The sequence below is a fragment of the Peromyscus californicus genome, unplaced genomic scaffold (genome assembly GCF_007827085.1).
Source record: "Peromyscus californicus insignis strain IS unplaced genomic scaffold, ASM782708v3 Scaffold_4__1_contigs__length_199733344, whole genome shotgun sequence".
Taxonomy (NCBI): domain Eukaryota; kingdom Metazoa; phylum Chordata; class Mammalia; order Rodentia; family Cricetidae; genus Peromyscus; species Peromyscus californicus.
This window is the reverse complement of record NW_026294562.1, coordinates 175,076,155-175,095,372: the sequence shown is the minus strand read 5'-3', so window position 1 is coordinate 175,095,372 and position 19,218 is coordinate 175,076,155. Positions and strand designations below refer to the sequence as shown.

The 19,218-nt window shown below is 54.5% G+C and overlaps 1 protein-coding gene across 3 annotated transcripts; it reads right to left on the bottom strand.

Moving 5' to 3' along the window:
* Nucleotides 1-17,310, bottom strand: Lrfn1 (leucine rich repeat and fibronectin type III domain containing 1). 3 transcript variants are annotated; one of them, XM_052711725.1, is made up of 5 exons: nt 17,230-17,310; nt 14,690-14,722; nt 11,494-11,548; nt 9,327-10,769; nt 1-1,695 (listed from the first exon to the last, which is right to left on the bottom strand). In XM_052711725.1, the coding sequence occupies exons 4-5, from the start codon at nt 10,730-10,732 to the stop codon at nt 795-797; spliced, it is 2,307 nt and encodes a 768-aa protein (XP_052567685.1). In that variant the 5' UTR covers nt 10,733-10,769; nt 11,494-11,548; nt 14,690-14,722; nt 17,230-17,310; the 3' UTR covers nt 1-794. The 3 variants fall into 3 exon arrangements, with proteins under 3 accessions (XP_052567685.1, XP_052567688.1, XP_052567687.1); XM_052711728.1 differs by lacking the exon at nt 17,230-17,310 and adding an exon at nt 16,938-17,124; XM_052711727.1 differs by lacking the exon at nt 17,230-17,310 and adding an exon at nt 15,721-16,401.
* Between the last annotated feature and the right edge of the window lie 1,908 nt (nt 17,311-19,218).

The following is a 19,218-nucleotide window of genomic DNA, read 5'->3' as shown; positions in this document are numbered from 1 at the left end:
TCAGACACAGAAAAAAGTTTAATTCTGCTGCGGCGGAGGGTCCCGGCTCCGATAAAGGGATTTGGTTTTTGGATTTTGTCTGTGTGGGGATTCATCGTGGGGACAGGAAGGCAGAGGGAAGAGTCTGGTCCTTCAGTGGGACCTGCCCGGGAGATGCTGAGGAGAGGGAATCAGGAGAGACAAGGACACAGAACAAAAAATAAATAAATAAATAAATTTAAAAAATCAAGGGCGATCAGAGGGAGAAGAGACGACCACGGGACAGAGAAAAGGGAGACAAGTAGGGAGAGACTTAAGACGGACGACAGTGGGCAGGAAAGACGTGGACACAGAGAGGAGAAAGGAGGCGCCCCTCCCTCCAAACCAGACTAGGTGGGACCGGGGAGGGGACTGGGGCTGAGGGGGCTGGAGGCTTTGGAGGCCGCCGCGGGGCAGAATGAGATCTAGTCCAGCCAGATACAAGGAATGGGCCCCTCGCCCCTGCCCCAGGGTCCCGGGCGGGGGAGGGGACTCGTGTCTCAGTGCTGCAGTGTGGGGGGGCCCCGCCCCTCCCCGCGCTTCGCTGTGTAAGGCACCGGCTCCGGCAAGGTCCGCGAGCGCGCGGAGGGCGGGGCGGAGGGGTGGAGTCGGAGAGGCCGGCGGCCCGCCTCCGATCCCGGGCGCCAGTGGGCTCGGCCCGACCTCGGCTGGCCCCGCCCCTCGCGCATCCCTTCTCTCCAGCCTTCCCCGCATCCGGCCGGGCTGGGCAGCTAAGTGCGGCCCCACAGGCGTCCCGGTGCCCGTGCGCCGGGCGCTCACACGGTACTCTCCAGCATCCATTCGGTGCTGGTGAAGGCCAGGCGTGCCCGGGCGGAGCCCAGCCCCAGGTCTCCGTCTTCCCCGGCCGCGCCCCCTCCGGCCCCGTCCAGGTGTGGCGTGGACCGGTGGCGCTTTGTCCGCCGGGCGCGGCGCGGGTAACTGTGACTCTGGAACAGCGCTCCGTAGTCCCCGTCAAAGGAGTAGCGTTGTTGTGGCCTCGGCCGGGCCGAGGCTCCCCCCGGAACAAGAGCTAGCGTTGGGGGCGCTGAAGTTGGAGGCCCCAAGGCCCCCGAGCGGCTCCGTCGAGGACCCGTCACGGCCCTAGGTTCCTCCCCAGAAGTTTCCTCGGAGGGCAGCAAGCATAGCGAGGTGGCCGAGCCACCCAGAGAGCGTCCAAGCACCACCTCTAGCTCAGTGGAAGTCGCCTCGGCCTCGGTCGCCTTGGCCTCGATGGCTGCAGGGACCGCCACCTCCCGCAGCGCCTCGTAGCGGTCTGGAGCTGGTGGGGCGGAGGCCTGTTGTGCGCCTGAGCCGCCGCCGTTGGTCTGAGAGCACACGTGGCTGACCCGAGGGGGCGACCTGGATGTGCCTTTGATGCGACGGCTGTCCCCATCGCCGTACACCTTGTAACGAATCATGAGCAGAACGATGAAAACGAGGACCGAGGCTACAATGACGCCCCCGATGGCGATGATCATGGTGCCGCCCAAGAAGTGGGCCCTCAGTGGGCGGCATGGTGCGGGATCTCCCGCCGTGGTGAATTGCACACAGCCCACCACTCTGGTAGCCGGCAGAGCGGTGGCCCCGTCGTCGTAGACTGCCAGCACACACAAGTCATAGGCGCGGCCAGCCGCCAGATCATTCACCAGGAAGGTCTGGCTGGTAGAAGGGATCATCCTGTGGAAAGGGGTGGGATCAGGACGGAGTTAGCCCCACTCTTTTTTTTTTTTTTTTTTTTTGGTTTTTCGAGACAGGGTTTCTCTGTGTAGCTTTGCGCCTTTCCTGGAACTCACTTGGTAGTCCAGGCTGGCCTCGAACTCACAGAGATCCGCCTGGCTCTGCCTCCCGAGTGCTGGGATTAAAGGCGTGCGCCACCACCGCCTGGCTAGCCCCACTCTTAACCACACCCTTTCACTTTATTCCCCAACTATGGGAGACCATGCTCCTAGAGTCTCACAGGCTACCTAGACTACAGCAGCCATTCAAGCCGCTCCTCCCATATATTACCAGACTTTCTGGATGGGGCTCAAGACCACGCCCCCTCATCTACACGCCCCGCCTTCAGACCCACCTACCGTGAGCATCGCCTACAGGGACTATCTAATGCATACCTTGGACAATTGTTATATGCCATTTAAGGAGATCAATGCTACGGCCACTCCCCCAGTCTACATGTCTTTCCTTTACTCAGATGGATACTGAAGTCAACAATTGTTTAATCCCTGCGAGGGCAATGGCTGGACTTCCAGTCCCTGGTTTCCATCCCGCCTCCACCTCCTGAATGCTGGGATTTCAGGCTTACAGACATGCACCCACCGCGTCCTATTGGTTTGTTTGGTTTTGCTTTTGTGGCAGTAGGGATCAAACCCAGGTCTTCCTTCAAGCATTCTACCAGTTGAGCCACATTCCCAGCCATAATTCCACTTTGATACACATTCTTGCCTTTGGGGGAGGAGGCATGCTGCAGGACATGCCTCATATTTGGGTAAAATCTCTAGCTTCTGGCGCAGTTTCCCAAGCACCTCAGCTACACATTCCCACTCATTCCCCTTCTAATTGCACTCTGGCTTAGAAGCCATGTCCCTTTGAGGCACCTCGGGACAGCTCCTCTAGAGGCAACCAGCTGTTCTAGGTATGCAGATCACTGTACCACCAGAATTCCAGAAATCAGTTCACTGACCCATACTCCCCAAATCTCATCTACAATTGGCTAAAATGTAGATAAGCATGGGTTTCATTTGCTGTAGACCATTCTCCTCCAATGAGGTACACAGTATAGCAAAGTCCTTCAGTTAGACACCAGGGAGCCACAACTCCGGGATAGGTCCTCTTCTCTGCCCTCTGCGACCATACACAAGTTTCTTAACTTCCCTGTGCATCATTTCCCTTTAATGGGGACGGTAGGAATCCCTACATCCTAGAGACAGCATGAGGAATGAATGAGTCACCATGTGGGTGCTGGGAATTGAACTCAGGACCTCTGGAAGAGCAGCTAATGCTCTTGACCACTGAGCCATCTCTCTAGTCCAGGAGGAATGAATGAATAAACATAGCTAAAACCTGAATTATCTAAAGGATCTCACTATGAGCTAATATCCCACCCAGTGTTCCCAGCAGCCCTTGCGGGCTCCCATTCTAAGGCTACTTGCCTCTTCTACATCTCTCTCTATTTTTGTCTACAGCAATACCATCCTTAACAGGCCTGCTCATCTAAATTACATTTATTAGTGTGTGTGTGTGTGTGTGTGTGTGTGTGTGTGTGTGTGTGTGTGCGCGTATGTAAGGAAGAGGTCAGGGGACAACTTACAGGAACCTCCTTTCACCATGTGTGTCCCAGGGATTGAACTCAAGTCGTTAGGCTTGGTAGAAAGTGCCTTGACCCACTAAGCCACCTCCCCAGCTGCATCCTCTATATTCCTCTAAGACCCACCTTAAGCACACCCCCTCCCAGACTTTGTTCCCTTTTGATGAGCATCTCTTGGCACAGTCTGTTTTGGTTACTTCCAGCCTCAGAGAACCCAGGAGTGTGGCGTGCCCCCAGAATGGCACGCCCAGCACCCAACCTCACAGACTCTTCTCTCCGGCCGAGGACTTTAGTGACTCACCGGAGCACGAGCTCACGAGCACCGCCTCTTCCTCAGCTTGAGACCATACAGAACAAGTTCGGCCCCTTCTAAAGAGCCATGCCTCATCCCCACCCATGCTTACCTGTCAGAGATCCACAGGCCTGCCAGCCCTGGTCCTGAGACCCCCACCAAGAAAGACCCTGTCACCAGGCACCACCCTCCACCCCACGACTTCGAGCATAGGTCTCAAAGGGCCCTTTAGTTTCATTAGGCTCTTTGCTTTCCATAGGTCACCCACCTCCGGCTGCCCTGACCCCCTTCTTGAATGAACTTTCCCTTTTCCTCTGCTAGAGGATTGGATTCCCTTGTTCTTCTCCCCAAATAACCAGTTGCTAGGGGATCCCCCCCTTTTCAAGGACAGTCACTGGCTCCTTAAGAAAGCCTGAGCCCATGAGTCTCTCATTGGCTGCCAGGCCAGAGCAAGCAGCTGAGCAGGCTTCTCATTGGATGGCACCTCAGCCCATGGCTGCAGAGAGGAAGTTAACCCCTGCAGTGCTGTTCTATGTACAAGCATCAGCAATGGAGGATGCAGGATAGAACTGGGCCCTCTGGAGGAAAGAGTCCTGGGAACTTGCCCAGCTGGGGGCCATCAAGATCTGCTTACATGCTGGGTCTGGAACTTTCCCCCACCCAGACAGGAGCAGTGAAGAGAGATGAGGAAAAAAAAAAATCACACAATCTGAATGACTGACAGAAATACATCATCCATCTCCCCTCCATCCCTGCCTGGCAAACACTAGGTATTCAATAAGTGTGCATTAAAGCATATGAAAAAAAGTTCTGCTGCTCTCTGCATCTAAGAGCAAATGGTCTCTCCCACAGAGCCTCAAGTTCTGTGTCTTAAAAGAAAAAACAGGCTCAGTGGTAGAGCACCTGCCTAGAACCCTTCAGTGAGGGGCTGGGGTGTGGCTCAGTGGTAAAGTCTCTGCCTAGAATCCCCCAGTGAGGGACTGGAGGTGTGGCTCAGTGTTAGAGCCCCTGCCTAGAATCCCCCAGTAAGGGGCTGGGGTGTGGCTCAGTGTTAGAGCCCCTGCCTAGAATCCCCCAGTAAGGGGCTGGGGTGTGGCTCAGTGGTAGAGCCCCTGCCTAGAATCCTCCAGTGAGGGGCTGGGGGTGTGGCTCAGTGGTAGAGCCCCTGCCTAGAATCCCCCAGTGAGGGGCTGGGGTGTGGCTCAGTGGTAGAGCATCTGCCTAGAATCCCGCAGTGAGGGGCTGGGGGTGTGGCTCAGTGGTAGAGCCCCTGCCTAGAATCCCCCAGTGAGGGACTGGGGGTGTGGCTCAGTGGTAGAGCCCCTGCCTAGAATCCCCCAGTGAAGGGCTGGGGGTGTGGCTCAGTGGTAGAGTCCCTGCCTAGAATCCCCCAGTGAGGGTCTGGGGGTGTGGCTCAGTGGTGGAGCCCCTGCCTAGAATCCCCCAGTGAAGGGCTGGGGGTGTGGCTCAGTGGTAGAGCCCCTGCCTAGAATCCCCCAGTGAGGGGCTGGGGTGTGGCTCAGTGGTAGAGCATCTGCCTAGAATCCCGCAGTGAGGGGCTGGGGGTGTGGCTCAGTGGTAGAGCCCCTGCCTAGAATCCCCCAGTGAGGGACTGGGGGTGTGGCTCAGTGGTAGAGCCCCTGCCTAGAATCCCCCAGTGAGGGTCTGGGGGTGTGGCTCAGTGGTAGAGTCCCTGCCTAGAATCCCCCAGTGAGGGTCTGGGGGTGTGGCTCAGTGGTGGAGCCCCTGCCTAGAATCCCCCAGTGAAGGGCTGGGGGTGTGGCTCAGTGGTAGAGTCCCTGCCTAGAATCCCCCAGTGAGGGTCTGGGGGTGTGGCTCAGTGGTAGAGCCCCTGCCTAGAATCCCCCAGTGAAGGGCTAGGAGCATTATAGAGTGAGTACCTAGCATGCATGAGGCCCTCAGTTCAATCAACAGTACCACAAAGAACTGAATGAATAAAAATAAAATAAAGGAGTTGGGCAGTGGTGGTGGCACATGCCTTTAATCCCAGCACTCGGGAGGCAGAGGCAGGTGAATCTCTGTGAGTTCGAGGCCAGCCTGGTCTACAAAGAGAGTTCCAAGACAGGCTCCAAAAGCTACACAGAGAAACCCTGTCTCGAAAAACAAAACAAAACAAAACAAAACAAATAAACAAATAAATCAAAGCTGGCAAGATGGCTCAGTGGGTAGGGGGGCTTGCCACCAAACCTGACAACCAGAGTTCCATCCCCAAGATTCCCATGGTGGAAAGAGAGAACTGAGGCCGGGCGGTGGTGGTGCACGTCTTTAATCCCAGCACTCGGGAGGCAGAGGCAGGCAGATCTCTGTGAGTTCGAGGCCAGCCTGGGCTACAGAGCGAGTTCCAGGAAAGGCTCCAAAGCTACCCAGAGAAACCCTGTCTCAAAAAAAAAAAAAAAACAAAGAGAGAGAACTGATTCCTACAAGATGTCCTCCGACAGCTACATGCACACCATGGCACTAATGCTCCTCACCACACACACAAAGAGATGTAACTTAAAAAATGTTAAGTGACACACACAGGAAAAAGTCATTTCAAATTTTTTAAATGAAGTAAATGGGAGTGTGGTAACTGCTCCACAGGAAAGCTGGAAGCAGAATACAGCCGCAGCTTTGGACATAGTTTATGAAGGCTTCTGTTTGGAGCCTTGGTTTGCTGACTGCTTGTAAGAATGGGTTAGTCTAGCTGGGCGGTGGTGGCGCACGCCTTTAATCCCAGCACTCGGGAGGCAGAGCCAGGCGGATCTCTGTGAGTTTGAGGCCAGCCTGGGCTACCAAGTGAGTTCCAGGAAAGGCGCAAAGCTACACAGAGAAACCCTGTCTCGAAAAACCAAAAAAAAAAAAAAAAAAAAAAGAATGGGTTAGTCTAATCCAGGGAGAGCATCTGAGAAAGCCAACAATGCCCTCAGTGTTTGACAGCCAGAAGCAAGATGAGGAAATGTGTACCTGGGGTAGTCCCTGAAATCTCAGAAGATCCAGAGTTCCATGCCAGCCTCGGACTACATAGCCAAAGGGTAGCCTAGGCTCCAAGGGCAACAGCCTGTCTCAGGAACAAAAGGAAAGCAGAGCCCCGGGAAAGCAGAGACACAGGTCAAGAGACAGGCTTTTTTGTGAAGGGCTGAGCACACTCAAGTTGTTGGGGCGACCACAGATGGGGAGTGGTTCCAGACCCTCTGATAGCCCAAAGGAATGAGGCCCAGGGCTAGGCGCTCAGCAGCCACTCTACAAAGCACAAGGAAGGCAAGCGAGATGCGCCTATGTAGCCAACTCCCATTTTTCAATGTCCACTGTCTGTCATCCCTGCTGTGTGCCAGGCTCTGTGGCCGAGAGCCCCAGTGACAAAGTATCAAGATACAGGACTCGGGCATCGATTCACAGTGGGCTCCTACCCACTGGACTCCTCGGGTCCCAGGTGTCCATGGTCACACTGGAAGCAGCTAAGCTGCCTTTTTTATAGTTTTGTTTGTTGAGACAAGATCTCACTATGTAGCTCAGACTGACCTCAAAGCCACTACATACCACAGACTGACCTTGAACTGAAGATCCTCTTGCTTCAGCCCCTCAAGTGCTTGGATCACAGGCATGTGCCACAATATCTGCCTCAGAGCTGTCCTTTGTGTTCAGGAAACACACATATTGAATACCTACTGTTTCCCAGGTAAGGATGGAAGCGAGGTAGGTAATTATTTCTTTATAAATTCTCATTTCAGGGCTGGGCGGTGGTGGCGCACACCTTTAATCCCAGCACTTGGGAGGCAGAGGTGGGAGGATCTCTGTGAGTTCGAGGCCAGCCTGGTCTACAGAGTGAGTTCCAGGACAGCCAGGGCTACACAGAGAAACCCTGTCTCAAATAATAATAAATAAACAAATTTCTGTGCATTTCCATCTTATCCTTCTCTTTTCTTCTCTATGACACACAGCCACACCCGAGTCAGGGCCCTGTACAGTGTAGTTTAAGTGCCTAATGATGGACAGAGAGAGAGAAAGTACAGACAGATGGGAGAGGAAAAGACAATAGATTGATAGTTATCTCCCTGCAGGCCTGTTCACCCTAAGACCCTGGCGTAAATAACTCATAGCTACTGATGAGGTTTTTTGTCAACTTGACACAAGCTAGGGTCATCGGGGAACCTCAACTGAGAAAATGCTTCTTCCATCAGACTGGCCCATAGGGAAGTCTGTGGGGGCATTGTCTAGATTAATGATTGGCATGGGATGGAAGGGCCCAGCTCAATGTGGGTGGCGTCACCCACGGGCAGGTCCTCCTGCATTGTATAAGAAAGCAGCCTGAACAGCCAAGGGAGCAAGCCAGTGAGCAGCACTCCTCCATGGCCTCTGCGTCAGTTCCTGCCTCCAGGTTCCTGCCCTGACTTCCTCAGTGATGGACTGTGTGTGACCTGAGAGTTGTAAGATGAAAAATAAACCCTCCCCTCCCCAAGTTGCTTTTGGTCAGAATGGTTTTTTGGTTTTTTTTGTTTTGTTTGTGTTTTTGATGGTCATAGTGTTTTTTATTTTGTTTTGTTGTTGTTGCTTTGGGACAAGGTTTCTCTATGTAACCCTGGCTGCCCTGGAACTTACTCCATAGACTAAGCTGGTCTCAAACTCAGGGATTCACGGGCCTCTCGGGTGCTGGGATAAAAGGCATTCACCACCACCGAATGGCTTGGTCACAGTAACAGAAGCCAAACTGGTTCATTACATTTGTTTCTATTTTTTTCATGCTTTTCGCTTTCTGTTTCTAGAATATATCCAATTGGAATAGTAGTATTGACATAAATAGAAATTTAACTATAAACACATGTGTTTTATGTGCCACAATGTTTAACTGATGGAATTCATGATCAGAAGCCTCTGGAGAGCAAGTGATGTTAACCATGAACCCTGTGAGATATTTGTTGTTTGGCAGTAATGGGAATGGAACTTAGTGCCTCCCAGCTTAGCAAGTACTCTACCACTGAGCCACACCCCCAGCCCCTCACTGGGGGATTCTAGGCAGGGGCTCTACCACTGAGCCACACCCCCAGCCCCTCACTAGGGGGTTCTAGGCAGGGGGTCTACCACTGAGCCACACCCCCAGCCCCTCACTGGGGGGTTCTAGGCAGGGGCTCTACCACTGAGTCACAACTCCAGCTCCTCACTGGGGGGTTCTAGGCAGGGGCTCTACCACTGAGCCACACCCCCAGCTCCTCACTGGGGGGTTCTAGGCAGGGGCTCTACCACTGAGCCACACCCCCAGCTCCTCACTGGGGGGTTCTAGGCAGGGGCTCTACCACTGAGCCATACCCCCAGCTCCTCACTGGGGGGTTCTAGGCAGGGGCTCTAACTCACTATAACTGAGCTCCATCTCCAACCCTCTTTTTTCTACTTTTTAAATTTTGAGACAGTGCCTCCAAGTTGTCCAGGCCAGCCTTTTCCTTGCAATCCTCCTGCCTCAGCTTCTGAAAGGATCGCCAGCCTGAAGCACCAGGCCCTACTCCCTTTTATAACTCCATTACCCAGCCCTTCACTGGCTCATGGTGTGTTCCACAAATATCTCCTAAGCTCGAGAAACACAAAGACTGCACAGCAGAAAAAAAGGAAGCAACTCCAGGCCTACCCATCGAAGCAAGGTCAAGGGGATGGATGAGCAGATGGGACGGAGGGAATGATGCTGGCGTTGGAGAGGAGGTCCTGGGGCCGCAGCTCCACACTCACCTGTAGACTAGAGAGTCATCCGCAGAGCTGTTGTACTGCACTTGGTACATGCGGATGCCGGGCACTGGCCTCTGAGCCGGCCAGCGGATGAGCACGGAGCTGGACGTGAGTTCGGCAGCCACGAGCCGTCGTTCAGTGGCTGAGTCGTTGGCACCAGGTCTGCCCGGTGTGGCGATGTCAGAAGAACCAGGCTCGGTGAGAGGTGGCGGGGCAGCAGGCGGGGGCGCCATCAGTGGCAGAGGTACCACACATACCTCCACCGGGGCCGTGGCTTCCCCCGCAGCATTGGAGGCTATGCAAGTGAAGGTGCCGCTGTCCCTCAAGGTGGTGATGGTCACATCCAGCGTTCCGTCCCCACGAACCCGGGTCCGGCTGGAGTTCCCCAGCAGTCGCCCATCAGGGGCCACCCAATGCACCACGGGCTCAGGGTCACCCACCGCCCGGCAGCGCAGACTGACAGCCTGGCCCTCCACCACCAGGGCCTTGCCTCCGGCCTGCCTCGTGATGAGCGGTGGCTCACATAGAAATTCCTCCTCCGGGATGGACCAGAAGTAGCGGTCAGTGAGATGCTCGGGCGTGGCGCATGTCTCCAAGTCATCCTCTCTGGTCAGACGCCGCAGCCAGAGCAGTTCACAGTTGCAGTGCAGCGGGTTGCCACCGAAGCTGACGGTCAGTGGGGTGGGTGGCTTGGGCCCACCGCCCTGGGACCTCAGGAAGAGCCCATCGGGGGGCAGTTTGTGCAGACGGTTAGAGGTCATGTCCAAGCGCACGAGTTTGTGCAGCTGCACAAAGGTGCCCTCCGCAATGTGATCAATGAGATTGTGGTCCAGCGTGAGGGTGTTCAAGTTCACCATCTGACCCACCGCCTCCCACGGCAGTGCCTCCAGGTTGTTGTAGGACAGATCCAGGTCCTCCACGGTGGACAGGAAGGCGTCGAAAGCTGCCGACTCCACCTTACGGATCTGATTGTTGCCGAGGATCAAGTGGCGGAGGTTACCCAAGCCCCGGAGCTGGTCCCCGCGCACCTCTGCCAGGCGGTTACTGTCGAGGTGCAGGGCCCGGAGAGCACGGAGGTCAGCAAAGGCGCCGGCTGCCACCTGACCGATGGTGTTGCGAGACAGGGTGAGGTGGACCAGGCTGGTCATGTTGGCGAAGTCTCGACGGCGCACAGCCGCAATGAAGTTGTCGGTGAGCCGCAGCTCTACCACGCGCCTGTCGATGGCGGGCGGCACAAAGAGCAGGCCGGTCTTGGCACACAGCATGGTCAGTGTAGGTGCCACGTTCTGGCAGATGCAGCGACCGGGGCAGGGCTGGCCGCGAGATGCCCCTGCCCAGAGCAGCAGCAGAAAGGGGAGAGCAGCAGGTGGTGGCGAGAAAAGCCCAGAGGAGAAGGGGCCTGGAGCCATGGTGCAGGGGGGAGGCAGGAGAAGCAGGAGGTGAGACCTGGAGGGGAAAAGATAGTCAAGCAGGATACCTGGACCTGGCTTGGTCACCACCCTTAAACCCCTGGGAAGTGCTGGTGAACGTCAAACTGTATCCTTTAACTCCCAATGAATAGTTCTGGACAACAGACTTCAAAGCAGCTGGTAAAATGGCCAACCTTTTCTTTCTTTCTTTCTTTCTTTCTTTCTTTCTTTCTTTCTTTCTTTCTTTCTTTCGTTCTTTCGTTCTTTCTTTCTTTCTTTCTTTCTTTCTTTCTTTCTTTCTTTCTTCTCTAGACAGGGTCTTACTAGGTAGCCTCAGCTGGTCTGAACTCGCTTTGTAGGTCAGGCTGGCCTCACACAGATCAGCCTGCCTCTGCCTCTCAAGAGCTAGGATTAAAGGTGTGCGCCGCCACCTGGCCTTTCTTTTTCCTAGACAAAGTATCACTGTATCCCAGGTTGGCTTTGAATTCATGATCCTCCTGTGTCTGCCTTCTAAGTGGTAGGATTACTGATCTGGACCAAAACACCCAGATCTGATTACAGAATTTCCCATAGTAATTGACAAATCACCTTTGTGTTACTCCGAAGTCTTCTTCCCCCGACCTCTGTCAGGGCTCTAGGAGATCCCCAACTGCCCATGACCTCCCAGCCCACCAGATAGTCTGAAATCACTGTTGGCTGAAATTCAGGAACAAGGATGTCAAACACACACTCTTAGTTCAAATTCCAGCTGTGACACTTACTAGCTGTGAGACCTCGGGCACGTGTCTGAACCTCTCTGAATCTCGGTTTCTTCATCTGTAAAACGGAGAGAAGGAGCAGGCTTTATGTTGGTGAGGATTATGTACACTCATGAGCACCGCTGTTAGAACAGCACCTGGCACGTACAATTTAACACATACTAAAAATTATTGCTGCAACATCACTGGGTGCCTAACGCATAACAAGCACAGAACTGTGTGCTATGCTAAGAGTGGGTGCTTTCATTTTAAATATTACTATTGTGTATGTGTGGCAGGGTCAGAGGACAACTTTCTGGAACTGGTTCCTTCATTCCACTTTCATGTGGCTTCCGGGAATCGAACTTAGGTTGCTAGAATTGTGCAGCAAGCTCCTTCACCCGATGAGCCATCTTGCTGGCCTAGAAGTGCTTTAAAATCAACCACATTCGAGTACAAATTCCAGTTCTCTCGTTTACTAACTCTAGGAGACCACAGTAATGATTCGCATACCTAAGCCATAATTTCTTTATTTTTCTCCCTTTTTAAAATTTTTGTTGTTATTTTTCACTTGTTTGTTTGTGACATGGTGGTGTTATTATGTCGCCCAGGTTGTTTAAGTCACAAATCTCCCCAATAGCAAGTTTTGCTGTTGTTATTGAGACAAGGTCTCACTAAGTAGACCAGGCTGGCCTTGAATTCAGAAATCCACCTGCCTCTGCCTCCCAAGTCCTGGGATTAAGGGTGTGTCCACCACATCTATCTTGTTCTTTAAGACAGGATAGTATGTAGTGCGTACTGTTCCAGAACCTGCTACACAGTTGAGGCTAGCCTTGAAACCTTGATCCTCCTCCTTCAGCCTTCCAAGTACTGGGATCACAGGTGCGTGCTACCACACCCGGACAGGCCAAAATTTCTTGACTTTGTATGCTAAGACAATAACATCTTCACACTGAGTTTATGCATGGGAACCACTGAGTACCCAACACACAGTAAGCACTCAATGAATGTTAAGTCCTCCACCTAAGTTGGTGGAAAACAAACAAAAAAGGCAAAAACAAACAAACAAACAAAAAAACGGAAAAGGTGGGAAGAGTTGAGGAAAAAGCATCAGAGTTTCCCATCCCAGTCTGGGGAAGTCCTCCTCTGAGTATGGTTTCTTTCTAGGTTCAGCTGCGCTCCTGAGCGGGCGTGACGGGTACCAACAGTAGGTACACAGGAGGCCCATACATGCCTACAGGCGCATGCGTATGCACACACACACACTATGCCTCTGCTCCAGGCAAAACCTTCCGGCAGGGATTCCCCCTCCAGCAGCTGCAACCCACGACATGTCAGCTCCCATCACAACACAGGGTGGGCGGTAGAGGGGGGTAAAGAGGAAAGGATGGGAAGGGGGCGTCCTTGAAGCTATTTTCACCCCTCCCTGCCCTGTGCCCCAGCCCCTGCTGACCAACCTCCCAGGAATCTATGTGGGGTGGTGGCCATGTGTGACCTTGATCTTCTTGCCCAGGAGAAGAAGATTGGGACCAAGAAAGCTGGAGAAAGGCTGAGAGAGAGAATCAGAAGGAAGCAAGTGGGGAGAGATGGACTGAAAGACAGCAGGGCAAAAAGAGAAAATAGCCTCCCAAGGCGGTGAAGTAGGTTCTGGTATGGCTCAGCAGAACATGTGCCTGGAATCCCCCAATGAGGGCCTGGGGGCGGGGCTTGGTAGTAGAGCACCTGCCTAGAATCCAGCCATGAGGGCCTGGGGGCGTGGCTCAGTGGGGGCATGCTTGCCTAACATGCCAGGTACAGTGGCAGGCACCTGTAATCCCAGCATTCAAGAGGTTCAAAGTTGTAGGCCAGCCTGGGTTACATATGGAGACCCTGTCTCAAGAAACCAAGAGGAGATGAAAAGTCAGGTAACAGTGGAACAAAGGTTAAAAAAAAACAAAAAAAACAACCTGAGTGAAGAAGAAAATGCATCAAACAGACTGAGCCCGAGAGATGGATAGAAGAGGCGGGGGAGAGGAAAGAGCGTTAGAGAGACGAAATAGAGGAGGAGAGAAACAGGGATAGAAGGAGACGGAGATGGGCTGAAGAGACACTGAGCAGGGCTAGGGTAGCACAACTCTGCACACCCCATCTCCGTTCTGCCTTCCTCTCCCTCTGGTTCTGCACTGACTAGGAACCCAGGTCTGGAAGGTGGGCCTCTACTAGTAGGAGCCCTGCAGGACACCTGCTTGCTTTGGGTCTCTGGGGCCCAGAACCTATTCTATGAAACAAGCATGGGGTCTCTCCTTGCACAGGTGCAGCAGACTCATAGGCCAGACCGGTTACCCAAAGGCACCGGAGCACCTCGGGTTAGAATCCCATCCCTCCGCGAGGGTTCACACCCCAAGTCCTGGTTGTGTGTTGCTTCGATGAAACAACATCTCCCCCTGTGCCTCCCTGTGCTCATCTGTGACTATGATGACCTCTAGCTACCTCACAGGGCTTTGGAGAGGGCTCAGTAAGAATATTTTGTAACATGCTTAGCTTAGCTTCAGACTACATAAATGCTACATAAATGTTAGATGATACTAACACTGTGTATGTGTGTGTGTGTGAGTGAGATGCTGGGGATGGAACCCAGGGCCTTGTGCATGCTAAGCAAATGCGCTATAGCTAAGCCACACCCCCTCCTCCTGGCTAAGCCACACCCCCTCCTCCTTCACTAATGGACTCTGGGCAAGTGCTCCACAAGTGAGCTATTGCCCCCTCCTTCTTTTCTTCTCCTCCTCCTCCTCTTTATGAAATTGGGTCTCACTGAGTAGCCCAGGCTGGCACCAAACTCATAATTCTCCTGCCTCAGCCCACTGATTGCTTGGATGACAGGCCTGTATCACCATTGTGCAGGGGTTATTCCATGCCTAGAAACACTTGTGGATCCTTACTGATAAAATGGGGCCCCACTTTCGTGACCACCTATCTTGAGAGATGTCATATCTTGACATATGGGGCCCCTCTGAGCCTCCTGACCACCATGAAATGAACCCTTGCCCAACTACAATGCTCACAGGCTTATCTCTGCTCTTCAGTGGGCATGGGCACCTGCCTCCCTGGACACTGTGGTTTTCTGTACCTGGGTACACTGGTAGAGCTCTGGCCTGGGCAGACAGTGTGCTATCACCCCAAGCTCTTCCCCAGCCCAAGGCACACCCCACATCCCTCATCCGGTCCATGGTACTATACTCACCTCTCTTCAAGGAGTCAGGGCCTGGGCCGGTACCTGCAAAAGAACAAAACCACAGTTAGCCTCTTCCAGCTTCTTTCTAGGCATCAAGGCCTACCTTGGAGACTATCTGAGCCAAGGAAATCCCTAGAGTGATCACTTTCTCAGGCTCCCTGCTACAGGATCTTCAGACTCCCAGAGGGACCCAAAAGTCATATCCAAACCTTAGGAGACTGGGCCTCAGGACTGTTCACCCTCCAAACCCCAGGAGTCCAGGATGTGAGCTTTGCCCTCTGGTGTCTCAGGAGCGCTGACCCTTAGCCCCTCCCCGACCTGCATCAGTTTCCTGGAGTATGGAATCTACCCACCCCTCTTAGCAGCCCTAGATTCCTAAATTCCCAGGCTTCTCTTTTTGGGACCCAAGAGCCTGGACCAGACATTTTATCCTTTAGAACTCAAGAGTTCTCAAATGGGCTCCCCAACTTCAAAGACATGAGTGGCATCCAGAGCGCAGAAGCATCAGGGGGTTCCTATCATGCCATCGTATCTCAATCCACATTAACATTGGTGAGCCCATGCCAATCCATGAGAGTCTCAATCCAAACTCTACAGGGGTACACCACCCCAGTCTGGGTGCCCTGCCCTGCAGAGTACTGACCCCAGGATATAGTCACATTTGTGTTCCAGGACCACAGACTATGCCTTGGCATGCTACATACAGTTCACACTCACTAGACCCAGAAGTAGAGTCAATTTGTGCCCAAGGCACAGGTGCATGTATCTTGTAGATACATGCCTAAACATACAGAACCTGGTCCCCAGAGACTAAAGTAGAAAAGGACTTCCAAGAGAGACACACACCCCTCAAGGTTGACATACCTGCATACATACATACACACACACACACACACACACACACACACACACAGGCTCTCCTTTGCACATTCACAGATGCACAGATACAGAGAGACCTGTGTGCCCCTTATCAGACAACCAGACACTTGCATCTATATAACCCTTGTCAATACACAGTGGTTCACACACACAAGACTCACCTGCACAATGAAAGATACATAGGTGCACACTCTTTCACACCCAAACACATTCATGCAACTTCACATATTCCCACCATGCAGTCATAGAGCAGACAGAACCCCAACAGACACATGCGGGTATAGCCGGAGCACACTTCACACGTGCACACAGAACCCTTAGCACGAACACACACTAAGCTGGGAGCTGGGAGCAAGCACACAGGCACTTTGGAGGCACTCTGAGAGGCTCACGCATCACAGACACACTCACGCCACAGTCCCAGGAGGAACTAGCACACTTGTAAATGCACACAAAATACCAAAGCACAGAGCACAGTCAACAGACCGACCAGCTTCACACTGTCACTGATCCCCATTCCTCATGGCCCTGCACTCTGCCCCACCTACTTCCCAGGCCAAACACATTCTAACACCCCTCCCAGTCCTTTTACAGCCTGCCCCAAAAAGAACCAAGTACAAGCCAGGGTCAAAGGTCATAGTTCAGCAGGTGGGACTTCGTAGGAATGGGAAGGGGCTGAGTTCCAAAGCCGGGTTCCCAAAAGATTCTGCCATCAGCAACCCCCAGAGTTTCCCCAGCCTTGCTATCAAGATATAGGCAACTGAGGCCCTATCTGCAGATACCCGGCAGGTGGGGGAGTTAGGGTGGCGTGGAGTGGGAAGGGCCAGGTCTTCATCCCCACCCTCCACTCTCCAACCCTCACCCCCCACCCCAGGGCCCATCTGTCCATCCCTCGGCCTCTCATCCCTCCATCTGTCCACCTCCCGGCCTCCCATCCCCCCTCCCCAACCAGCCACGGAGAAGAGGAGGAAGACATGGCCGTCTCCCCCAAGGATCACTGAGGGACCCCCCCCCCAGCTGACATGGACCGAGGGAGCAGCCAAGCAACCCCCCCCCATCCATACAGAGGCCTGGCCCCACTATGCGCTGAGCCTCAGCCCCCACCCCAGCAGGGTACCTGACACAGACACACAGACACACACACACACACAGACACACACACACACGCCCTCGGAGACATCCAACCCGCATACAACACAACACACACACACACACACACACACACACACACGGATACCCGAGTGAACACACCCGGCTCCGCAGCCCTTCCGATGGATATCCAACCCCGCCGGACACAGACCCCCAACACAGCCAGCCGCACGCGCGCACAGGCCCACTGGGAGCCCCGCACACCTGGGCGCGCAGCCCCCGCACACACCTGCACACAGCCCCTCGGACGGGCGCGCCACAGCCCCCCAGATCCGGCGCCCCGGAGTGTGTGGGACACACGCGCGCACACACGCACACATGCACACATGCACACGCACGGCTGACCGCGGCCCCGCACACGCCCGGATGGCCACACCGGCGGGGCGCCGGGCACACACAGGGCCGCGGGCGGGCGCACGCCGGGCCCCGCCGCAGCGCCGCGGACACACGGGCACGCTCGTCCCCGCGCCCCCGCCCGCCGCTTCCAAAGAGCCCCAGGGACCGCCGCGGGCCGCGCTCACCCAGCCCGGGGGAGGGGGCCCGGGGCCCGGCCCCGCCGCCGCCGCCGCCGCCGCCTCGCGCCGCGCCATGGTGGGGGGAGGGCTGGGGGAGGGGGCGCGGTGCCGCGGGGCCGCCTCCCGCCCGCCTCCCGCCTCCCGCCCGCCCTCCCGCGCGCCGCCGCGCTCCGCCCTCCGCGTCGCCGCCGCAAGGGGGGAGGGGGCGCCGGCCCTAGGTGGGGCGGCCACACGCACGCCCAGGTCGCTGCAGACCCCCTCTCCACTGCGGAGCGCCGGGGTCCAGCCTGGGCCCCGGCCCCACCCGTCCCTCCAGACCACGCCCCAGCGGCTACTTGGACACCACCACCCCCCCAACACACACACACACACCAGCTCTCTCCATCACATCCTCAGAGTACAGGTCTTACCTCCTTTGAAACCCCAAAACATGTTGGTGAGCCACCTGGGACCAGAAACTGTGTTCTCTGTTTCGTGACTTCAGATGGGGGTGGGAGGTGGTCACACCCTGTCAGGAAACCTAGACCATACACCTCTAATTCCAGAGGGACCTCAGATCATATCACAGCATCCCGGGGGATCCAGACCTCACCCTACACCCAGTCATCCTAAATCATACCCAACACTCAGACCACACCCCAGAATCCATGGTGGACTCAGACTATTTGTCAGTGTCCAGAAAGAGCACACCATAGCTTGATCCATTGGGGAACCCTGGGGAAGCAGACCATGTTTCACAGCCATCCAGAGCAATGGGCCTAACCCCAACCATGCCCTTCCTCCATCAAGGCCTTGATTTCCCGCCCACAGGAGGAACTGCAGATCATGGCTCATGTCTAACCCCAAACATCTCTTCTGCTCATCGAAGACCCTTAAATGCTTCTCATTTCCCCAACTATACCTCAGGTCATCGTCCAGCACCCTTGGGAACCTTGGAACTTTCTGTTCCTTTCAGGGCAACCCTTGGTTTACCTTTCCCCATTTGCCACAGATTCTTTCCCACCCACCCCCAGCAATCAGTCCTGCTGCCTTCAGCTCCTGTAGCCTCTGTGACTCCCGTGGATCCCAGAATACCTTGCTTCTTCCTTATTTGGACCCTTAGTGTCTGACTCCCACCCCAGAGCTGGCCTGCCCGTCCTTTCCTCAGAGCCCACTGGGTACCTCAGGCCATGTTGCATCTCTTTCTGAGATACACCACAGGACCCCCAAACTCAGCAAAGCCTTCCTCAAGATCTTATTGCAGCCTGTGTCTCAAACACTTCCCACTAGGGACCCCCCCCATGTGGAAATCCTCCCCCAAGCTCCATAAATCCTCCCTAGGCACAACCCCAGAGCCAACTCACCACTGCAGATCTCCTCTTTGGTGAAGGATGGACCAACTCAAAACCAAGAGGAGCCCCAAGGGATGCTCCTAATCTCCCCTCTCTAGTCTCCACCTGTCCACACCCTCCAGACACCATCCCCACCCCACCTTCTAGCTAGAGCAAGGGGGTACAGGGTTGAGACAGAAGCAGAAAGAGGGACTAGGGAGATCATTCAGTCTGTGAAGCCTTTGGGGTGCTGTACAGGGGCATGATGGGGTTCCTGGAACCCAAACTCTGTGGAGGTTGAGAGAGACAGATCCCTGGAGGATTTTTGGGCCACCCAGTGTAGCCTAACCTGCCAGCCCTAGGTCCAGTGAGAGAATCTGTCTCACAAACAAAGTAAACCCGTGCTGGAGAGATGGCTCATCTGTTAAAAACACTGGCTTCTCTTCCAAAGAGAATTCCCAGCACCTACATGGCAGCTCATGGTCTCTGTAACTCCAATTCCCAGGGATCCAGCGCCCTCTTTTGACCTCCGCAGGCACCAGATATGCAAGTGGCGCACAGACATTACACCCATACACAGACAACATTTTTTTTATTTGTGCTGGCATTAAAGATGTGCACCATTGCCATGCATATAATTTTTTAAAATTAAAAAAAAAAGATGGACCACTCCTGAGAAAGAACA